Source organism: Harpia harpyja, chromosome 4 (assembly GCF_026419915.1).
Source record: "Harpia harpyja isolate bHarHar1 chromosome 4, bHarHar1 primary haplotype, whole genome shotgun sequence".
Lineage (NCBI taxonomy): Eukaryota > Metazoa > Chordata > Aves > Accipitriformes > Accipitridae > Harpia > Harpia harpyja.
The window spans coordinates 53,654,706-53,675,497 of record NC_068943.1 but is presented as its reverse complement, the minus strand read 5'-3'; the positions used below and the strand labels follow the sequence as shown (position 1 = coordinate 53,675,497).

Sequence of the window (20,792 nt, the reverse complement as noted above, 5' to 3'; positions counted from 1 at the left end):
TTGGACAGCCAGATTGTTACAGCTGTATTCACATCGTCTTGCTCACAGGTTAACAGGAGGGCTGTTCAGCCAAGGCAAAACGCCATGGTAATTCAGCTGAACTGCTGCTGGGATCTGCGCTTGCTCATTCATAGCGTGGCACTGCACTGTGCCATGCAGATGAGTCTATTGACATGTCTGCTGCTTCCAGCTGTGTCAGTGAAACAATCAAGGTGACTTTAAACTCGTTTATTTTAGTAGGAGCTAGCACAACTAGAGCAGCAAAATTACACCAAAAGTGGTTAATAATAAACAGTTCAAGAAACAACTATTCAGAATCTCTTTTTCTTCTTTCTAACAAATGCAAAAGTTCGGTAAGCCACAGAATTACCCTACTGGACAGTGACAAAACAAGCACAATGCACATTTGGGAAGCAAGTGTTACACTGACCTTCTTAAACACTATGGTTTCCTCTTCCCAGACAGGATTAACTGCATTGCCTTGAGAGGTCTTGGTTTTCAAAGCTTTTCTTCTTGTATCCACAGGCAGGCCAAACATGTCGACTTCCACATAGGTACCAACTTTTTTATCAGAAAGAAACTGACCCGAAATTATCTAAAACCAAAACAAAGGAGGATCACTAGAGACCGCTTTGGTGGATTAGGAAATGAGTGGCTGAAGTGCAGGTGGATAATTCTCATTAATGATCAGATAGTATGCATTTAAAATAAAGCAAAACAAACCCAAAACCACAATAAACAAAAAACCACTGTTTAATATTGCAGACAAAGAAAAACAACTTATGAGGCCTGGTTTCTTGTGACCCTGTGGTCCTGAATTCCCCTGTGAGCGATAATGTTGTTGAGATCATGCTGCTGCCCTTCCCTCAGCAGGAATACTTGTTTGGATCTCACCCTCAATCTGGCTGCCTATTTCCACAACACGGTATCTTTAAGAACTCTAATTTCTATCCAGTTTCAACAACAGGTTCAAAAAATGCCGGAAGAAAAGAGGTATAAGCAGCAGAGAAACTACATATGCTTTTAACTGCAAGGGATAAAACAAGCTAAAAAGTTGGTATTCTAATAAAGGCTCTTCACAGAGGGTCAGGAGTTTCACTATGAAAACAAAACCAACTATAAAGTGGCTGGTCTTTTCTAGTTCTTATTTTTAACAGGAAACAACTCTCAGCTTTAAAAGGTTAAAGAAAGGCCTGCAATTACTTCAGAAAACTGAAAATGCACAGGAATACGTAGCAGTGCCACTGTACCTTAACAAATTGAGGCTTGCCTAAAGCAAATCTTAATTCGTTCTCAGCTATATCTTGTATGGGCATTGACATTATAATCAGCGGAGTCTTCACCAAGCAGGCAGAAGCAGCTGACTTCTGACAGCTGTTTCATGACTCCTGGATGCTCATTCCTGTTAAAAATGCTGTGCACCTCCTAATAGCTATTGAATGACTTCCACCTCCAGTTACTAAAATAGCACAACAAAACGTCTCTAAACCCACAGGAGGAGCTGAAAGCTTCCATGATTACAGGTCACTACCAAGGTCATTCCCACACAGTCATCTTTTTTTACCAATGCATGTCATCAGATTATTACTTTATTCATATCCCTCACAGCACTGCTCTGCTACGCTTGTGTCTGCAGTCTGAGAGGAAATACTTGTTTTCTCTCAATGAAAACAGGAGGAAATTTTGCAGGTGGATTCTATAATACGGATGCTGTTGTAATGGACAAGTCCATTAAAGGAATAACAGGATTTCAGAAAGTTTATGTTTTTATAACTAGACATGTACCAAGTATAAATCTGTGATCCTGTCATAGCCAATACAATCTATCCCTCTAAACATTCATACAAGTAGTTCTCAATTTGCAGATTCCTGGCAATCCTTGAACATCATTAGAGGTCCTTACAAAGGAACGAAGAAAAGCAAGTTGGCAATGAATTGCAGCTGACATTTATGGTTCCACAGTTCTACTGGAGAACTTAGAGAGAACCAGAAAATTCATATATACTAAACAGTGTAGCGTTCTAGCTATTCTAGTCCAACCTACCACTTCATAACAGCATGTTTTAAATTCAGCCCTTTGTTACTAAAACCACAGCCAAACTACTCTTAAATCCATTCACTTCCCAATTACTTCTATGGAAAAGAATACATACAATAAAAATACATTTATTTATCCTACAATATGAAATGTGAGGCAGTATTTAAAAATGAAATATCACTCCATGAAATGAAATGCATTTTATTTTCTTGACTTAGTATAGTCATTTGCTAGGCCACTGCACAGCAGAAATATATCTATGCTCTGACATTGTCATGAGAGCATTTTCACCAGCTGCGTACATACCTTGACAGACAAGGTGTTAGCTACTATTCCATCCACTATACTTTCAGTAAATGGATCAAAGTGTTTGTCTGGTCTTCTCATGAATTCTGGCTTTAACCTGTATCCACTTTTGCCATTGTACTCGTACATTCCCATGTTTATTTGCATAGACAAATCTAGGTGTTAAAAATATTGATAAGAATTATGTTCTGGATAGATAACAATTTAAAAAGCAATAAAATAATAACAATTACTGTAATTTCAAACTGACTGTAATGTAAACATCTATTTATGGCACACTGTTGCTTTAGAGGCTTCAGTTGTGATTGTAGCCCCCTCTTGGATTCTTTTGACAAGAAAAAGACATCTGTAACACCTATCAGAGACTACTCAATAGAAAACATTCTCAAATTTTAAAAGAAGCCTTGACACTTAGGTTTTGAGTACCCCAGTGTTGTACTGATTGTACTGTTGTACCCAACCCAGCAGAGTACTTATGTTTCCAACCCCTTCTAACAACAGACACTGGGTGCCTGATACTTGGTTGAAACTGGCCCAAAGAGGTTTTTATTACTCTGCAGACTCCCAGCCTGTGTGGGGTTTTGCTTTCCATGAAAAGGTGGTATGTTCATGGGCACAACTGGAAAGGAAAAAGGGAATGATACCATGGTACCATATGCCCAGAGGCAGAACATGACCAGAATATGTTCTGGTATGCAGTAGACGGAAATATTTATATGTCTCGGAACAGACGTAGCCTTGGAAGACAACACATTTCTATTTCAAAAGTGACTTGTGCATCTAGGAGCCCAAATGTCTTTGTTTCTTAAAAACTCACTTTTAAAGTGGAATTTGCTATCTAAGTCCCTTATGTCTTGATACAATGAGATTTTGGAAGACATAGGAAAAAAATCCCTCCCAGATCTGAAATGCTGCTCAGTGGTAACCACTTACAAATGATAACAATATGGAGGGCATCATGTATGCCTATTATACTAGCTACAGCATGGTAATTATGAATATTCCTAGCTAAAAAAACCCACACACCTCTTAAAGATATTCATTAACTGCTTTGTAGTATCATTCAATCACTAGACATCTTTTGATACATAAAGCCTTTCCTACCTACGAATGAGAAACTGTACCAGAGAAGTGGAAATGTACAGCTTACAAAATCTAGAGACCAGCATAACTTACCTACAGTTTGGAAATTAAGAGCAACCATTTGGCAGCCGGCGTTCCAAAAGACTTGTGGCATGTAGTTCGAAGAATCTACACGTGTTCCCTTTGGGTAAATTCGGCTTAGCTGCATTTTGTTGTATCTAAATGGTGAGTAGTTAAGATATAGTACGTATGACAAAAATCACTTTGCAAAGAGGTGCAACTGCAATATTTAAATGCAGGTTCTTTACAGAATGGCAGTGGGTTCCTTATTTGATTTCTGCAACCATAATGCTTCCAGAGGTCCACAATTTTGTAGGAGATATGAGAAATACAGGGTAATTAAAGGTGCTGTTTGTTCCTGTACAGAGTACTCAGAATAAGCAAGGAAATAGCACAGGCATATGCATCAAAAACATAGCATTCATAAAATTTCATTTATCATTATGGTTACTAATTTGGCATTTTCCTAAGATTGCATTTATAGAGGCCAATTAACTGTAAACAGCAAATCTTCCTCTGGAGCAGGAAGAGGTGCTCAGTTACAAAGTGCTTTTCTGGAATAAGCATTAGAATTGGCCTCCACATACAGACAGAAATGATGAGTGTACACTTCTTACAGTTGAGTCGACAAATCTCAGAGATGAGAACATGCTGCAGGTTATCTGTGGAAATAGCTTTCCATTAATCTTCTTTAAGGCACTATTTTATCTTGACCATTCATTCTTAACTGCAGGCACGATAAGAGATATTGAGAAACATCAAAAGGTCTAAACAGAATGCTCCTTAGCTTTTCTTTGAAAGTTATTTAAAAAAAAAAAGAATTACGTGGTAATGAAACAGCTCAGTGCTCTTAGAACTAGATGTATGATGGGAAAGTAAACTTTCTCATATCACTTTGCAAAAAACCAAGTCGGCCGCATTCTGACAATTTGCTCACCATAACTCATACCACCTCATATAGGATGATAAATTTAACAATGAGAATCCAAAGTATCAGGTCTTCAATATGTAGTTTATGCCTATTCCCTCTAGTCCTAGCCCACAGCACAAGGACTCATGCCAGCTTTTAAATTAGCTCATCAGAACTCAGGCCAATTAATTCATCTAGGAAGACAGTCAAATCTACAAATTTCATTTGGGTTCCCTATTTCCCCAGCTCCTGTCTCTAAATTTCAATAAAGCCCTGTAACAGATCTCAGATATAGAAAGGCTAAGAAAGCAACTTTCTGAAAGTCAAGGATACTCCACAAATTCCACAGGAGACTTCGTAAGTTGCTCAAGCCCTTTGGTTTCCACAAAGGAAGACATTTCAAAACTTTTGTTGCGTTCTGAAAGTTTAAAGGGGAAATAAAATGTGACACATTAGAGCATGAAATCGTATCCGATACATGAGCTACAAACAACAGGTTTAGTCTCAGTCCCCTTATGCCATCTTCTATTCACCAGCTCATTTCACTTTGATCTCAAAGAATTTACATACACAATCATTTGCTGACAGCAGTAAGCTCACCCTGCACGTACTCAAGAGCTCCATCTGAACTCCCATTAGCACTGCCCAAATTAAGGGCATTGGTACTGCCTGAGATTGCTACTGTACCAGCTGCAGGCAACAGAAAGTCAGGGCACGGGCAGAGATCTCTCATGTTTGCTTGCAAAATACCATGTTGATATATTTGAGAGGTAGAACCCAAAGCTCACAGGTGTGACACGGAGGTATTGTAGCAGCTTTTGTGGGGAACTCGGAGGGCCCTGCTGGATCTCTAGATTGTGTTTGCAGACAGATGCAAGGGTTTGAGCCAATTTGAAGCTATAATAACTAATGTCCGTATCAGATTAAACTAAGCAGTGTGCTAGCTGTGCCTACAGCAGTTCTTGTTATCTTCAGTATGTCAGGGTAAGGTCACACCTGTCTCAAACAGTCATGGAAACATTGCTATCTAATCAAGCCTGAAGGTACACTCCCATGTCCCAGCAGGTTGTCAGACCTCACCCTGAACTAATATGGAGCTTCTATGACCTCTTTAATTTTGTCAAAATTTCTGACCTGACAGTGGTGAAAGGCTCCTCCTAAGCTTTTAACTCCGTAGGACTAAACATTCATTTGTGTATCATTTGTTACTCACCTTAGCCTGATGTGTGCACAGCCTTTCAATGTACCCATGCGACATGCTGTAGCAGAGAGCCTAAGTCAAGACCCTTGTAGCTTCAGTATTTTTTCCTGTACACTTTTGTACAGAAGGTAAGGATTCCTGTAAAATAACAGCTTCCCATTTCATCACCATCAGCTATGTAGATTGCCTAGAAGGGGCCACAGTGCTGGGAGGTCATAACCATTAGATATCACAGCAGCGCTCCCTTTAGAAATGAGGGAAACAGTGCCTGTGTTGAAACATGAACTCTCTAGCCTCACCACTTTATCAAAAGCAAACAATAAGGCAGAGAAAAGGCTTGCCCTCATCCGGTTTTAGAAGTAATTGTGCTGCTGTAATCCAGGGATGGCCAGGAGGCCAGCCTGGCTAGCTCCTTGAAGTCAAACTGCGAAGCTGCAGGAGAGGCATAAAACTGAACAAAAGCACTTGCAGAGAGAAGCAGGACAGAAACAGGTGGGAGCTTTCCTTACAGGACGCCAAAAAGGAAACAGTGGATCCAAAGAAATGAGGAGCTAGATTATTTGGCCAACGTGAGAGGAAAATGTGCTGCCAGCCTGTGAACTACAAACTATTCTCAGTGTATGCTGAAGAGTCAGAGGATGACCATGGTGTTCCAAAAGTGATTCTCTCCCTCTAGGACAGCTGGGACTCAGACTTTATTATGGCCTGTCCCTATTTCTAATTAGCAACCATCATGTTACTGCCATTATTCATAGCTGTTATCTCCTAAGGGCAAAAGATTCCTGCTGTTCCCTAGAGGATGCTCTCTTACCACTCCTCTTCCTTTCCAACAAGTAATATCCTCTCTTTCTCCAGACTCTGTTCCAGCCAGCTCAGCTCCATCTCAGCTCCTTATAAAGGCACTGAGATTATTCTTATTCCATCCTTCCCCTTTACTAATGGGATAGCACTAGCAACACGCATATATAGCGGTTTTATTCCATTTAGAATATAGGTGTTAGAATTTGTTGTAGTAATATACTGTATCTCTCAGCCTTATCTTAAAGTAGAGCAGCTGTAGGAAACCAGAACTGGTAGCTGTTAAATGATTTGGTTACTAAACGTCCAGGGCTTAACCAAACTCCTAATTAAAATAAGAACAATTATTTCCTTGTAGCATCTGGAGAGGATTAAGAAACCTGCCCTTTGAAGAAAAGACTGTGCGGGAGAGCCATTTCTCTCTCATGATACATTACATGGTGCTATCTTATCAGGAGGAAGTTACTATGGAGTAGATAAACAGCTGATTGAAAAAACATACGAAAAACTTGAAAAAATACAGTTACAGCTACTTGCTGTCAGAGAGAGGGAACATATCTAGTAAGGGAAATCAGAGGACTGTTACAGATCCAGTGCTAGTCAATATTTCTGTTAATAAGCTGGATGCAAGACCAGAAAACGCACTTTTAAAATGTGTGAATGATAGAAGCAGTGAGATATTGTTATCATCACCATAGAGGCCAGGACCACAAATCAAAACAAATTCTAAATTAGAAAATACTAAATCAGAAAAATGTTGTAACACTGAAATGATGAAACTGTATAAAAGACAAGTATGGAGCTCTACACTTAGGGAAATGAAGTCAGGTGAACAAAAATAAAATCTGGGCAACAACTGCGCAGGCAGCAAATTAAAAAAAAAATCCTCATCTAACTCCTCCTTTATTCAGCTCATCTTTGCTGAATTTAATGAAGGTCCAGCAGTGAGTCCAGGCCAGGACTAAGACCAGAACCCACAAGTCATGCTGTAGTGCCCATTGCTTTAACCAGCCAGCAACATTTACCACGTAAGGCCACTGCTTTAACGAACTGGCCGCATTTACCACATTATGATTTTTTTGACACAAACACCAGAAATATTAATTCCTTAACATTATGAGTTCACAGAAACAGTATGATTGATCAAAGGTCACATCAAGACTTAGGATAAAAAATCTGGACAGCAGCAGTTCTTTACAAAAGACAAAACTCAGAAAGGCACAGGCATGTGAACAGAAGAAAACTACACATGACAATTTTATAACAGCTGCAACAACTTGTCCTGCTAGGATTCACATGGCTTCCTTTCCAGAAGGAATATCTCCTTCCCACTGTGTTCTTCCAATTCTCATTAGAGCTAGAGGAGATTATAAACATCCAAAGGGACACTACTATAGGGAACAGGCATAGCTCTCTCCACGAGTTTGTGAATGCTTGTGTGTATGTCTGTATAAATACCCACATATAAATGAACAGGTAGATAACTTTCTATATGTTTATTATTCATCATGAGTAAATGCAAAATCTTGTATTCAGATATGGACTAAGGCACCAATTACCTATCCTCTGCCAAGGCCTCCACAAATCCATAATGAATTAAAATGCTATAAAGTTTTTTAACTAAAAAGCTCCAAGAGCATACTGAAACCTGTCAAAACAAAGTGAAAAAGGGCAGGCAAACAGTAGGGGGTTCTGCACCAAGAAAGGAAAAGATGTTGCAGTGTTTACTGAGGATGCCACTGAGTGCATTAATAGCAAGCATCTTCCATAAAAGCTAGCAGGGGATTAAATTATGGCCTTTTCTATATGATAGACAGAGGCAGGAAAGAGTCAATTTGCATATGGGGAAGGGCAGATTCTGTTTACCCTGAATCCTCTATAAAAGTAGCAGAGGCAAAATATAAAGGACTTGCTCAATCCAGAGGAATATTTATGACCACCTTTCTCAAACTGGTTAAGTTACTCTTCAGTCATGGACAACAAAGACAATCTAAGTACATTTTCAAAAATGTTTTTGGAATGGCAGCATGTTTACTGGTGATGAAGTTTGATATTTAGACTAATACAGGTTTCAAAATAAATATGGATTTATTTGGCTGGATACCAAGGGAATATTTTCTGTCTGTGTGCCTATGTCTAACAGTGAGGAAGCCAAGCAGCATTTCTCCAGAACTTACTTCCAAACACTTGCTAGGTAATTTTCAGTATAAGATGTTGCTCGTGCTTAGCTTAGCTTACTTTTTGATACTTCAAATGATTCAAACTTCACAGGCTGAATGTAGTTCACCAGATTAGACATCTCTTCTGTGGCCATAGCCTCACTTCCAGCAGTACCCTAGGACAGAGAAAGGAAAATGCTGCTGTTTTGATCTGTCCATGGTGGCCATCAGAAGCCACAAATACCAAAGCCCAGTTTTTCCATCAGCTGTGATATCTTTCACTGATCCTGGCTTAGTGAAGTCAATGCCTCACATTGGGAGCATCACACAGTAAAGAAGAAAATTTGCTGTAAAATTTAAGTGTTTAATTAAGCTGCTGCTGTATTCATTCTTTTTACGTGGCTCCTAGGGAAGGGACTGCATTACCTTTACGCATGCGTAGCACTGAGCACATTTATCGATACCGTTGGATAAATAATAAATATAGCTCTAAGTTATTGATGTCAAGTTTTTCTTCCAACAATGATAAATACACCAAAAGCAGTTGTCTAAACCAGATCACCTACGGTGCTATTAATGCTTATTCTTCAGTAAATGAAAATATAAATAAATAAAGCAAAGATGTGCTTCCAAACCAATTAACAACCAACTTCAAAAACTTGGTGTGTTTCCCAGTGCTCTGCCCCCCTTTCTCCACTAGATGGTAGTCCCACTCTTGGTAACACAAGCCAACCCACAACTGCTGGAACCAACCCATCACCATAAAACATATCTACCCCCTTACTTCATCCATCGACGACTTTTTACAGTCATCATCATAGTCATCATCATCATCGCTCTCAATCTCTGCTTCTCCTGAAAAGTTTTAAACAGAAGATAATTACTGGCTGAAGCAATAGTTACAATTACCAGCGATAAATTCAAGAAAGATGTGCAAGTAGCACTGCTTAAAGGAGACTGCATTATACATGTGCTTTTTGTCACAGCACAGATCAAATACACTGTCTCGAGGGATTCATCCATCTTCAGCACTGCTAAGTTATTGCCCAACCAAACAAAAACTCTTCCTTTGCAGCTGCTGGATGCTCAGTGTTTGGAAATCATGAGAAAAGAGCTTTGTGGTGTGCATAGTATGCACAGTGTGGGTATAGTATCACAAACTACTCTGAAGAGATGTTCCCATGTTTGGGGCACAGCCCTGGAGCTTGGGAAATGTGAGTTCAAACTCCCTCTCTGTTGCAAGACCCCTGCAGGACCTTCTGTGAATGTGTCACCCCCTCTGGGAAGTGCACACAGAACAGCATGCATGGGGTGAAGATATCATGCATGAAAATTGATGAGATTCTCATGTGCTGTGGTATCAGGGGCTGTTCAGCAAAATCCATCTGTTCTGAACGTATCACAGTACGTGTACTGAGGTAGCTCAGCTGGGAGTATTTGGCACAGGAGCCTAACTGCAATAGCTTGACTTCAATTAATTCCCTTCACAAACTGCTTTGGTGCGCCTTACCGTTAGGACTCTGGTGGCATAGCTCAAATGCACCGCCTGAGGGCAGTGCAAACCAAATAATGTGAAGAAGATGTGTAAAACTCATGCTTTCCCTGAAAATGTACTGATGGAGTAAATGGGACCAAATAAAACACGTTTTATGCCTTGCTCCCAATTGCGGTGTACTCATCAAATTCCTATGGGCAAGACAAAGGTTCTTTATCGTTAATTAACGAATGCCTCCCCTCACCTCTAAAATGTTTTGATTTGGTTGCACCAGAAATTAAACCATTAAGGAATATCAAGCTTATCTTTCTCTTTAGTAACTCCTCCTGTGGGTCTGGCTGTCGTAAAATATACACGGTGCATCTTAAGAAGACTCTGGAAAAGAAGGTTTAACTTATACTGCAGTCACCTATCCACACCTGTAAGACTGACAGCTCTCCCTGAAGATTTTATTCCACAAACCTTTCAGCTTTCTTCAGCAGTGGCAATTTTATTTTGGCAGCAGAAAGATCTAACCACTGTGCAGCATTCCCAAACACTCTGGAGAATGGTAATTCAGTCTCCGTTCCTCCTGTCAATTTAGGGTCTAATCCAAAGCCCACTGAGTCAATAAAGAAACTCCTCTTTGTTCCAGCAGGCCTTGAATCATGCCCAGTGGGCCCCTTCTGAACATGAAGAGCACACGATTTAAATGAGCGTGCCTTTCACAACCAAAAGATGACTACCCAGGCTGCATTTCCTTCCAGATGCAGATGTTGAAATGTCACACTTTTATTCATGAACACACTTCTTCCTGAACATTTCATTGAAGAAAATAACATGATTGCTCAACAGGCTCAAGGGATGGCTCAGGGAACCTCAATACATTGCGAAGAGCCAGCCGAGCTCTCACAGGATTTGCAGTGACAATCTTTGGATGGGAAGCTCTCAATTGATTTAACCAGGCTGGCAAAATAACACTTTTCACAGTCCACAAAATGGGGGACATGGGGCAGATTTCAGCCAACTAGCACTGCTGAGGTACTAGGTAGATGATAGCTTGCTCTTCCTAGAAGTGTCCAGGGAGGAAAGTACACAACACATTATTCCTTTATTTAAAAATACTTAACAGGAAAACTCCCAAGGAGATCAGATCTCATTTTCAAGTTCTGCATCAAACAGCAAAACCAGGACAAATAATACACAGGATTGCAAACAGAATAAAAATTAGTAAGTGTTTTAGAAAGCATGACTACATCTGCATTGCCTTTCACCCAGCAGCATGGTATTATGCTCAAGCCCAACCTTCTTTTCCCGTTACACTGCTGGGACACAGTCAGAGCAAGCCTTGGCCAGACTGAGGAGATGTCTGTGCTGCGGACACCTTCATGCTCACCCTCCCACAGTGGTGCTGGGATCAGCCCCATGCCATTACTCCCATCCCTTCCCAGGAGGGCACAGGCACTGTGTACCATAAATGCACGTGGGCTAGCACATGCAGCTGTGCTGCAGGTCAAGTCCAGTGCGTACATGTGAGCTTATCTAAGGGACAGCTAGCTGTAATGGCATAACTATTATTTACATTTAGGTGGGACTACAAACCCAGGTCAGGACAGGACCTCTCCATGATATGTGGTATACAAGTACAGTGAAAATAGAAAGCCCTGCTTCAAAGGCTTGCCCTCCAAGTACGAGACAAGAGCCTGCCCATGGACAGAGGCAGACAGGAGAATAACAAGAAATAAAAAGATGTTGCTCCTACCACAATAGGTAAGTTATAACGCAGATACTGTCAGCCGCTCATAGGCAGAAGGGCACAGGAAACTTCTCAGTGGAGTAATGGGGCAGTTTCAAGGATGTTTTCAAGGAGCTGCCCCTAGTGAGTGGAGCAGCATGGGGAAGGCATAAAAGTGCTCATTGGGCAACGTAACAAGTGGACAAAGGAGGCTGAATCCCAACTGATGGGTAGTGGGTTTCACCACAGTAATACTGAATGGAAGATGATTAGGAGAGGAGAGCCGGGAATGACAAGCCAAATCCCTATTAGCAAGGGTTGAGGAAGTAGAGTGCTAAATATTATCCATTCTCACCATGCCTCAGCAGTGTGACAGATATCGGGAGCTAAGGAAATAAAGGTTATACATTGCTTGAAATTCAGAGGAATTTGGTAATCTGCTTTCTCAGATCCCTTTAATATAACAGCCGGAATGGATTATAAATGTGGTACCTGCTGGTGCAGCTTGTTAGCTCTAGAATGTTTAGGCAGCCACCAGCATCTTGATGGGGAAATCACCTTTTGGTTTTTCCACAGGCTGTACATCATCAGCATTTGCTGATTTTTAAAAAGGAAGAAATTAACTTCATTCAGTTTGCTAAAACATTTTACTTTGTAACAGTGGGCCATGGCCTCAGCTGGCATGCAGCAGCAATGTACCGATGCATTTACATACACTGAGCCTAAAACTTTTTATCCAGTTTTCTATTTAGTCACCATGAAACGATGAAGCCAATTCTACCCTCTCTCTCTGTTTCCCCATGACTCTTTCCTTGCAGCATCCACTACTCTGACAAAAATGTCATCCTATCAGTCGGAAATTAACAATTTGCTTGAAAATTTAAATACTGTTCAATTAGCAAGTTTTGGCTACTTCCAGTATAGGCCTACTTTTGGTAAAATGTATGTACCTGCACAACTGCCACTGTTCTTTTTGCAGTGTAATCTAACTTCCTTGAAAATCTTGCCTATTTACTTGTATTCATTGTGCTAAAACAGCCAGGTCCGAGATGCTTGTTTACCAAAATTACAATCTATGTCACAAGTGTTACCTCTGAAATGGTTCTTCTGCTTTGCCAGCTTTGCTGTACCTTTAGGGAAAGCTTTTTCCACTGACAGATATTATACGCCCTACTGAAGTTACTTTTTACATCAGTTTCATGAACATCTTGCAAGCCATTCTGCAAAGCTTTTTTCAGAATTGTTTTTTTAACTATTGCTACTATATCACCACCACATAGCTTTTATATGGTATGTTTTCTAAACATATCAGAAGAATGGTTTATTTGGGTTTAAATCTGACCTCAAGCAGTGTAAGACACAGCAAAGCTTGCTATCAACTGAAGTATGAATCTGAGTATTTTTTGCACTGCTGTGAAAAAACTCATTTAAAATCTCAAGAAGGCTAAATCAGCACAACTTTCTCCTCGAAATCAGCAGTAATTCTGACGGGAGCTACACAATACAATACAGTTATTTGAATAATATGCCCAACTTGCTAAATGTAAAGATTATATTGAGGTTGGAGTATTGAAACACTTCATGTTAAGAAATGTTAAGAATTAGGCTTCCTTTAGTGACTCTTTCATTGCATTACTCCTCTCGTGCTCCAGAAAGGAATTGGTACGGGGTATAGAGGAGCATAATGCTTACAGTGCTCCAGCATCACATGTTGCTGATATTGAGATGCACATAAGGAACAAGGCAGTGAAAAGAAGGGTGTCATGGTGACTGTTGAGCACTGCCCCATGGAACCATGCTCTTCACTGGGTCTTGCCACAGCAGTCTTATAAAATGGTGAATAATTTTTTTTTTTAAAATGTTCACAGACAGAAATCTGGCATCTGATTTACAGAAATGCTGCGTGCTCATAACTGTAAGCTGTAGCTGAAATCTCTGGAGCTGTGCTCCGAATACTTAAAAATTCAAAGTATTCTTGAAAAATCAGATACTGGATATTCCTTATCAGTCACCCCTAAACTGTTCTTAAGCCCTCTCAGACTTGGCTGTCCTTAGATAAAATTGGCTTAATATTATTTCACTTCCCACAGGTATTGTTCAGATAAATTCACTGCTGTTTGTCAAGTGCTCATATGCAGCCTGGATACCCCCACAGAAATTCACTGCAAGATGAGGATGGTACATCTAGGATCAAGTATTGAATGACAGAGAGAGAAAAAATATTGACTAACTGCATTCTCCAAAAGAGGCATAGGTCCTAAAGGAGAAACAACGGCTGACAGAAGGATTACAAGTAATATATTTCAGCAGTCACAGATGAACCAAGTGACCACATCAATTTTGCAATCTCAGTTCTAGCATTTTCTAATTTGTAAGTGTTCATCTTCACAATCTACAGTTAACAGAGGTTGTTATTTCGGTAATACAGACATAATTTTCACAGTTAATTTGTAAAATTACACACCCTATTATGGGACTGACTTCCCTGCCTTGCATCATCATCAACATCTAGATTCACAGCCCAGGTCTTTTCCTATATAAGCTCACAGAGAGGCTCCTGAAAGATAAAGCTGTTACCCTCTATGCAGATCAGGCACTCAGAAAGCAAGACGTATACTTTGCCATTGGGTTCTTACTATGTGCTGGTAACAAAAATGTAGAAGTAGGATCCCAGGGTTGATTTCAATTGTTGGAAAGGAGTCAGTTGGCATACACACACTTATTTTTCTGTTGCTTGGGATTTGACTAAAGCAAATCAAGAAAACAGTATTAAATCACTCCTGACACCAGGATGAATCTTCCTTTGAAATGCAAGCCCTACTCCAAAGCATGCCCTTTTCAAAGTTTCTTAACACAATAGTTGAAAAATCTTTCTTTGCTTCTAAAAGGATAAACAGTGTTATCCACAAATACAGCAGGATTTTTTTTTTCTTTATTCAGCTTGAGGCAAACTGCCAGCATGAAAAATTTCAGCTCAATTAATCAGAGTTTAGAAAATATTACAAACAATGGAAAAAAGTTTTTTAATGGCAAATGGTAATGAACTTATATTCCAGTAAAGCTTTCAATTTGCTCTATAAGTATTCTACTACTGGGGCATAAATGTCTGTGCTTTTAGCAATCCAAAATTTCAGTCTTAAAAGGAAGAAGAAATTCTAGTGCAGGGAACAGAAATTGGGCTGGGAATCAGGATATACAGATTTTGTTGTTTGTCCTGCTGCTAATCTGCTCCTGTGGTTTAGAGCAAATCCGTACTTTATCTTTTTCTCTGCACTTCTCTCTGTCTTTTCTAGTTAGGTTTTAAGCTCTTCAGAACAAAGACCATCTCTTACTAATTTTTGCATACCAACACTCACAATGGTCCCCTGCAGATCACTTAGGCATTACCAGAATACATGCATTAAATTATAGTAACTTTTCTATTTCATTTCTGATTTTAAAAATTCTGCTAATAATGAACAAGTCAAATGTAATACACTGCTTTCCATTGGCTACATTCCCTACAATTCCTGATGGTAACAAATATTTGTTTGCAGTAATATTTTTGCCTGTTTCTATCTCTGGAACAGAAGAACATTTTATAGCACTTTGCACAGAGGTCTGTGATGCGTTCCCAAGTAATGCAAGACAACAGCGGGTTGAGCCTTGCCTGCCCGAGGAACAGATATCTCACTCACAGTTACCCTAAATCTTAAGACACTGCAGAACCACTGCAGTTCTCCTGTGCAATGGGTTAAGTCCGAAAGGGTACCAAATGGTAGGTACATCTCTGAGGCAACAAAAATCAGAAAACATTCATATTTGGTATCAGGCTTGGGAACATAGAAAAGGCACCGAACGGTGGAGGACTTGGCAGCTTGCTCTACTTCCTAAGCAGTGCAGATAAATGTTATTACACACCACTGAGCTTTCAGTCACTCCGTAAGTGATTCCTCAGCCATGAGCCTTCACAGACTCCTGGATCAATGACACTTAGCGTTGTTTCCTACTGAGTAAGGCCCACACTGGTGTACCTTTACCTTGCTAGAGCAATGTAAATGGACTGAATGATAGCTATAATTAAGCATTTGTGTTTTAGGGAGAAATATATTTGTAGATTCAATTCATACCTGCTCCAGGGGAGGAAGGTTCAAACATACTAGACGTATCACTGCACGTGTTGGAAGCTTGCTCTGAGAGCTTCTTTTTTGCACTTCCATCTGCACACTTATGAGACTTCTTTTTATTCTTCACCAGAATTTTGTACATTAAATCCATGGGGCTTGGAAGAGGAACCCCAGGTTCAAGCTTGCAGGAAAAGAAAGAGAAATTTATTACAACAACAAAAGAAACGAGCTTATGGTAATTTCTTAGGGCCCACATGGTGCAAGATAATTTTGTAACCTCTGTAAGCCCTGTTAAAATGAAATGTATTTTGCACAAGAGGTAATCTCAACATTAAATGAAAGAGGGCTACTGAGGGCACTTAAGAAGAAAAGAAAAATGCTTTATGAAATGTCTACAGCAATAACTGAAATAAGTATTAGTTCAAATATGAAAGCCTACATTATAAAATGGCAGCTATGAGAATCAATTGCATTTAGAAGATTACAATTCACTGTATCAGAACAATCTCTGCATCAGAAATTATATGCTTAAGTCACCAACAGCTCACGTTGTTTAACCCCCTCCTTTAGACTCTGTTTTGAAAGGCCGTGTATGAAGAATGACACAGGACTGAAACACTTAAATAACAATTCACACAGATCTTTGTGATCTGATAAATACCAAACCATATTACCGGGTATTTTTCCAATGGATCCATAAGCAATGCATCTCCAAATATTAATCTGCAGTACTCTGCCATTTTTGCCTGTTGTTTAGGGCTAAAGGGGAGAAAAGAAAGAAAGAAATGAGTCCTACTAATGCTACAGAGTGAAAGCAGCAGTAATGGAATATCTAATATCCCTAAACTAGATATAATTTCCCGATCCAATTGCTGTGAATTTTTCAGAGAGACCTAGATATATCATGCAATTATTCCCATTCCTCTGATAGAGCTTATCAAAAGGATCACACATGAAGTAAAGGCACTAGTCAATTGAATAATAGTGAAACTGAACTTTAACATTGAGGTATATTTTCCCATGCACTTAGAAAATAAAAAAAATGAGGCTGTCAGTTGTTACCTTTAGGGAAATAACCGTTACGTGAATTTGCCTCTTTCAGGCAACATTTTTATTTGAAGTTTAAATATTTTCCTCCTTATGTTACTTTCTACATATGCCTGGCATTCTTCTCACACACATATCCCCCCAGCCCCATTTGGATTTTGTTCTCTTTTTGTCATACCTGATCTGGGGCACAAAACCCAAAACAGTTACACAGAAAGGAGTCTCCTGTGCAGGTGTGTCTGTTAAATTTCCCAAGCCAAGTGTACCTATCGCCTCACTCAGCATGTCCATAAGGCACAGCCATACAGAAGAAGGGGCAGAAGACATTACTTGGGTCTCAAAACCAGCAAAGCTGCATCAGTTATAGGCACTGGTAGAGAAGCAGCTAGTTTTACTGCAGATTTCTAAAATGCAGTTAGTTTTACTGCCCATTTTCTGCTAAAACGCAGTCCACTTTCCCACCCTATTTGTCAGCCCATGTGAGGTGGGTGCTGTGCCTGTGCAGCGTGACAGCCCGTTCAGGCGCAGCCCTGCCCGGAGCTGCGGCTGCACCTCTGCACTGTGCTCCACAACAAAGCAATGACCCATCTGCAGACCTCCTGGGCTGGGTTTGCACCAAAAGCTTGCACTGCTCTCACCAGCTCACTCAGAATTATTTCCCCTGACATATCCTCGCTGGCAGAAGTCATAGCATAGATGTAATTGTGCTACTGCTAAGATGTATTATCTCAGTTTGGAGAATTGCTGTAATAAGTGTTTTTATATGCATACTATTACATGCTGCATGCATGTTATGTGTATATAACTGGGACCAACATATCAGGACAGTCGTCTTAGTGGGGATCTGGATGTAATAACAAGCTGCTAGGTGGAGCTGCTCAATGATCATTTTATGCTTGTTTGGGTATGTGGTCAGATTCCTTTTTTAAAAAATTTTAAATTTTATTTAAAATCAGGTAGAGTGTCAAATTTTACCATAGAAAATTACTTCAGCAGTTTTCACTACATCCTCTAGAAGTAAATTGAACCTCAGTAAACTCTGCTTATAATCAATTTTCCCAAAGTGCAACCAAAGAATGAAATAATTCCTATGTATCAGTGATGGGAGTTTTAGGACTGAAGACAGGTTATACTGCTTGGAAATATTACTCAAATCATCTTAAAATGCAGCTCATTGCTACAGTCACTCTCTTTCTAATTTTAGACAACTGTGTATTTTTGTAATATGTGCCTGTTTAAAATCTGTAACATCTGAGCTTAGGTACCTTTAAAAGTTTCCTTTTTTGACACTCTGTTAAGAAGTCTCGATTAAAGGACAGGTTTATATTGCTTAATATAACTTCCTCAACTATTGTTAATTATGATCTGCGTATCACGGAAGATACGTGGATGGTATTCGTGGTTATGTTACCATGGAGCTATTTTTCATGACAAAATAGAGCTTGGTATATAGGAGAAAAGGAGTGCTCATTTTTCTCTTGCGAACTAAGAGTACAGCCACCACTGTGTCTAGTTTGTCATTAGCTACCAGCTGAGCACCTGGCACTGCAGCTCTTCCCGGGGTCAGCAAGGCCAAACCGGAGCTGAGATAAAGGCTGGGTGGCATTTGAATCAGAAAATGTAATTTCCCTGAGATCAGCATTCTGGATGTCCCTTGAAGCAGATAGGGGGTGAACCGGTCATTAGCTCAGTCACTGACAAAATATATTGTGAGGAGGCTTTAAATTACTCCACAAAGCTATGCAAGTGCTTCATGCAGTTTAAATCACTACAGCATTTCATTAACGCTTTCTTTTGTGTGCGGCCAATTCCGCAAAAAAAAGCTAAAAGCCACTTTTAGCTGAGGATGGAAAATTAAGATGAAGACGAGCAAGGCAGTGGAACTAAGAACCCACAAGGGAAGTGACGGGAAGAATAGATCAGGCTACGACAGTGCGTTAGCTATTTCTAACCGCCAGCTACCAAGGAAAATAAAGGCACCTCACTCTAGTAAGCAAGCAGACTAGGTATTTGCTATCAGTCTAGGGTCATTATAGCGAATTTTCTTTCCGACTTCGCCACCAGCGTATATTTTGAATAGACCCATGCTCTTAGAACCCAGAAAATTCAAAGGACATCTTATTGAATCAAAAGAGCACAATTATTGAAATCATAGTAATTAGATGTGACATCAGCACTTTTAAATGGGCACATCAACTCCAGAAAGAACTCTTGATATGAATCCCCCCAAAATATGCAAAAGTTAGATCTAATAAATTTCAAACTATCACCACAGCTAGAACAAATTCTTCTGATCTTCTGTGATTACTTACATGTTTACCTCAAAGAGAGCACAGTGAGAACTTTCATTTTTGCAAAAGAGAAAAATGTAATGCAACACTATTTCTGTTTAGCGTATAAATTCCAATGCCACTGCATCCCAGCAGCAGAAAGAAGGAAAAGGAAAAATATGTGAAAAACTAACGTTTTTTAATACTATGAACCAATCTTGCAGTAGTAGAAAGGCCAAAGGAGGAAAACCTTGATGTTACAAAATTACTTGTCTTTGTGAACTGGACTATATGCACAGTTATTTTTAAAAGCTCCTAAGAGGGAATAAAAAATATTTAGGAGTACCAGGATTTAACTGAGTGGTAGTTTTTTTGTGTTCTCTCTCTCTTTTCAAGAGATAGATCATTAGTAATAGTATAGATTATGTATTACTATCATAGTAGTTTAAAAGCTGGAATATCAGTTTCTTTTTATTTTCCCTTCTTTCAAAATTATGAACCAGAACAACAGATTGAAATACCAGCTTTTCTACATCAACATATTTCCCCATTTGTGTTATGAAACAAAAAAGCAGGTATTTCCCAGTCCACATCTACTGTTATTGGAAAGTCTCTCAGCATTCATGTATTGTAATGAGAATTGATTGCCTGAAAAGAGCTGACTTTATCTGCCTTATGATTTTCACTGTGCAGACATAGACGGGTAGCACAGACTAATTATATATGCCCCCAAAATGTGCCAGGGCAAGGGAAGATAAAGTGGGAACATGATACCTGGAGATATGGAAATACAAAGAATATTAAGAAATGTTTTCATTACTATTACTGTACTGCTTGTACTTTGTTTTACTGTGTTTGTATTATGCCTGTTATGAAAGTCAATCACAGAGGCTCTTTGGCACTACTGCACGACTACTGCTCCTAACAATATATTATCACCACTTCTGCAGAGATCCTTCTTCTGCATAAGACAAAGACATGGATGCTTCCCAGAAGAGTCTGAAATAATTTAAAGCATAGGAAGAAAAAGTGATAAAAATCCTGTTAATATTTGAAATCACAATTCCAGCAAGAAACCAGCAATATGAATAACTGTAATTAAATTTAATATTGGAAGCAATCTTACATGGATACTGCTCAAGGATCACTTAACCTTTTTGCTATATCATCAGTACATTTCTAATTATAGAATGTCTGCTTTCAGATTTGCAGATTGCTTATCTTCTTGCAAGCCCAATTTCAAGCATCAAGGTCTTCTTGAGGTCTTTTCAATGTTTTCAAGGCACTTTTCTATTTTTTGATAGAACCACATCTTTTCTTAGTACTGTCTTTTTTTCATTGTGCATGTTTTCACTTCAATATAAATGATGGTATATATATAACATTTTATATATTCTAAAATCTATATGCTTGCCTCTTTTTCTAAACTTTTTATTGTATAAAAACAGGCAAGAAGAAATATACTACATAGTGGAGTTATAGCAAAGGAAATGAAAATTCTTCACATGCTATGTAGACATTAGAGAGGAGTCCTTTTAGGAAAAACATTGAAAGCAAGCAAAATGAGATGATTAACACTATGTGCTAACAAGTGATTTGTTCCCT

At 39.3% G+C, this 20,792-nt stretch overlaps 1 protein-coding gene across 2 annotated transcripts in view; it reads right to left on the bottom strand.

Annotated features, from left to right (window-relative positions):
• The window catches only part of PLCB1 (phospholipase C beta 1), a 420,728-nt gene that overhangs the window by 86,585 nt on the left and 313,351 nt on the right, over window positions 1–20,792 (bottom strand). For both annotated transcript variants that reach the window (XM_052784065.1, XM_052784066.1), the window contains exons 13-20: window positions 16,545–16,629; window positions 15,874–16,051; window positions 9,340–9,410; window positions 8,635–8,731; window positions 4,731–4,815; window positions 3,521–3,645; window positions 2,345–2,499; window positions 431–595 (exon numbers count right to left, since the gene is read on the bottom strand). In XM_052784065.1, the coding sequence (XP_052640025.1) occupies window positions 431–595; window positions 2,345–2,499; window positions 3,521–3,645; window positions 4,731–4,815; window positions 8,635–8,731; window positions 9,340–9,410; window positions 15,874–16,051; window positions 16,545–16,629 (961 nt within the window). The remainder of the gene's footprint in view (window positions 1–430; window positions 596–2,344; window positions 2,500–3,520; window positions 3,646–4,730; window positions 4,816–8,634; window positions 8,732–9,339; window positions 9,411–15,873; window positions 16,052–16,544; window positions 16,630–20,792) is intronic.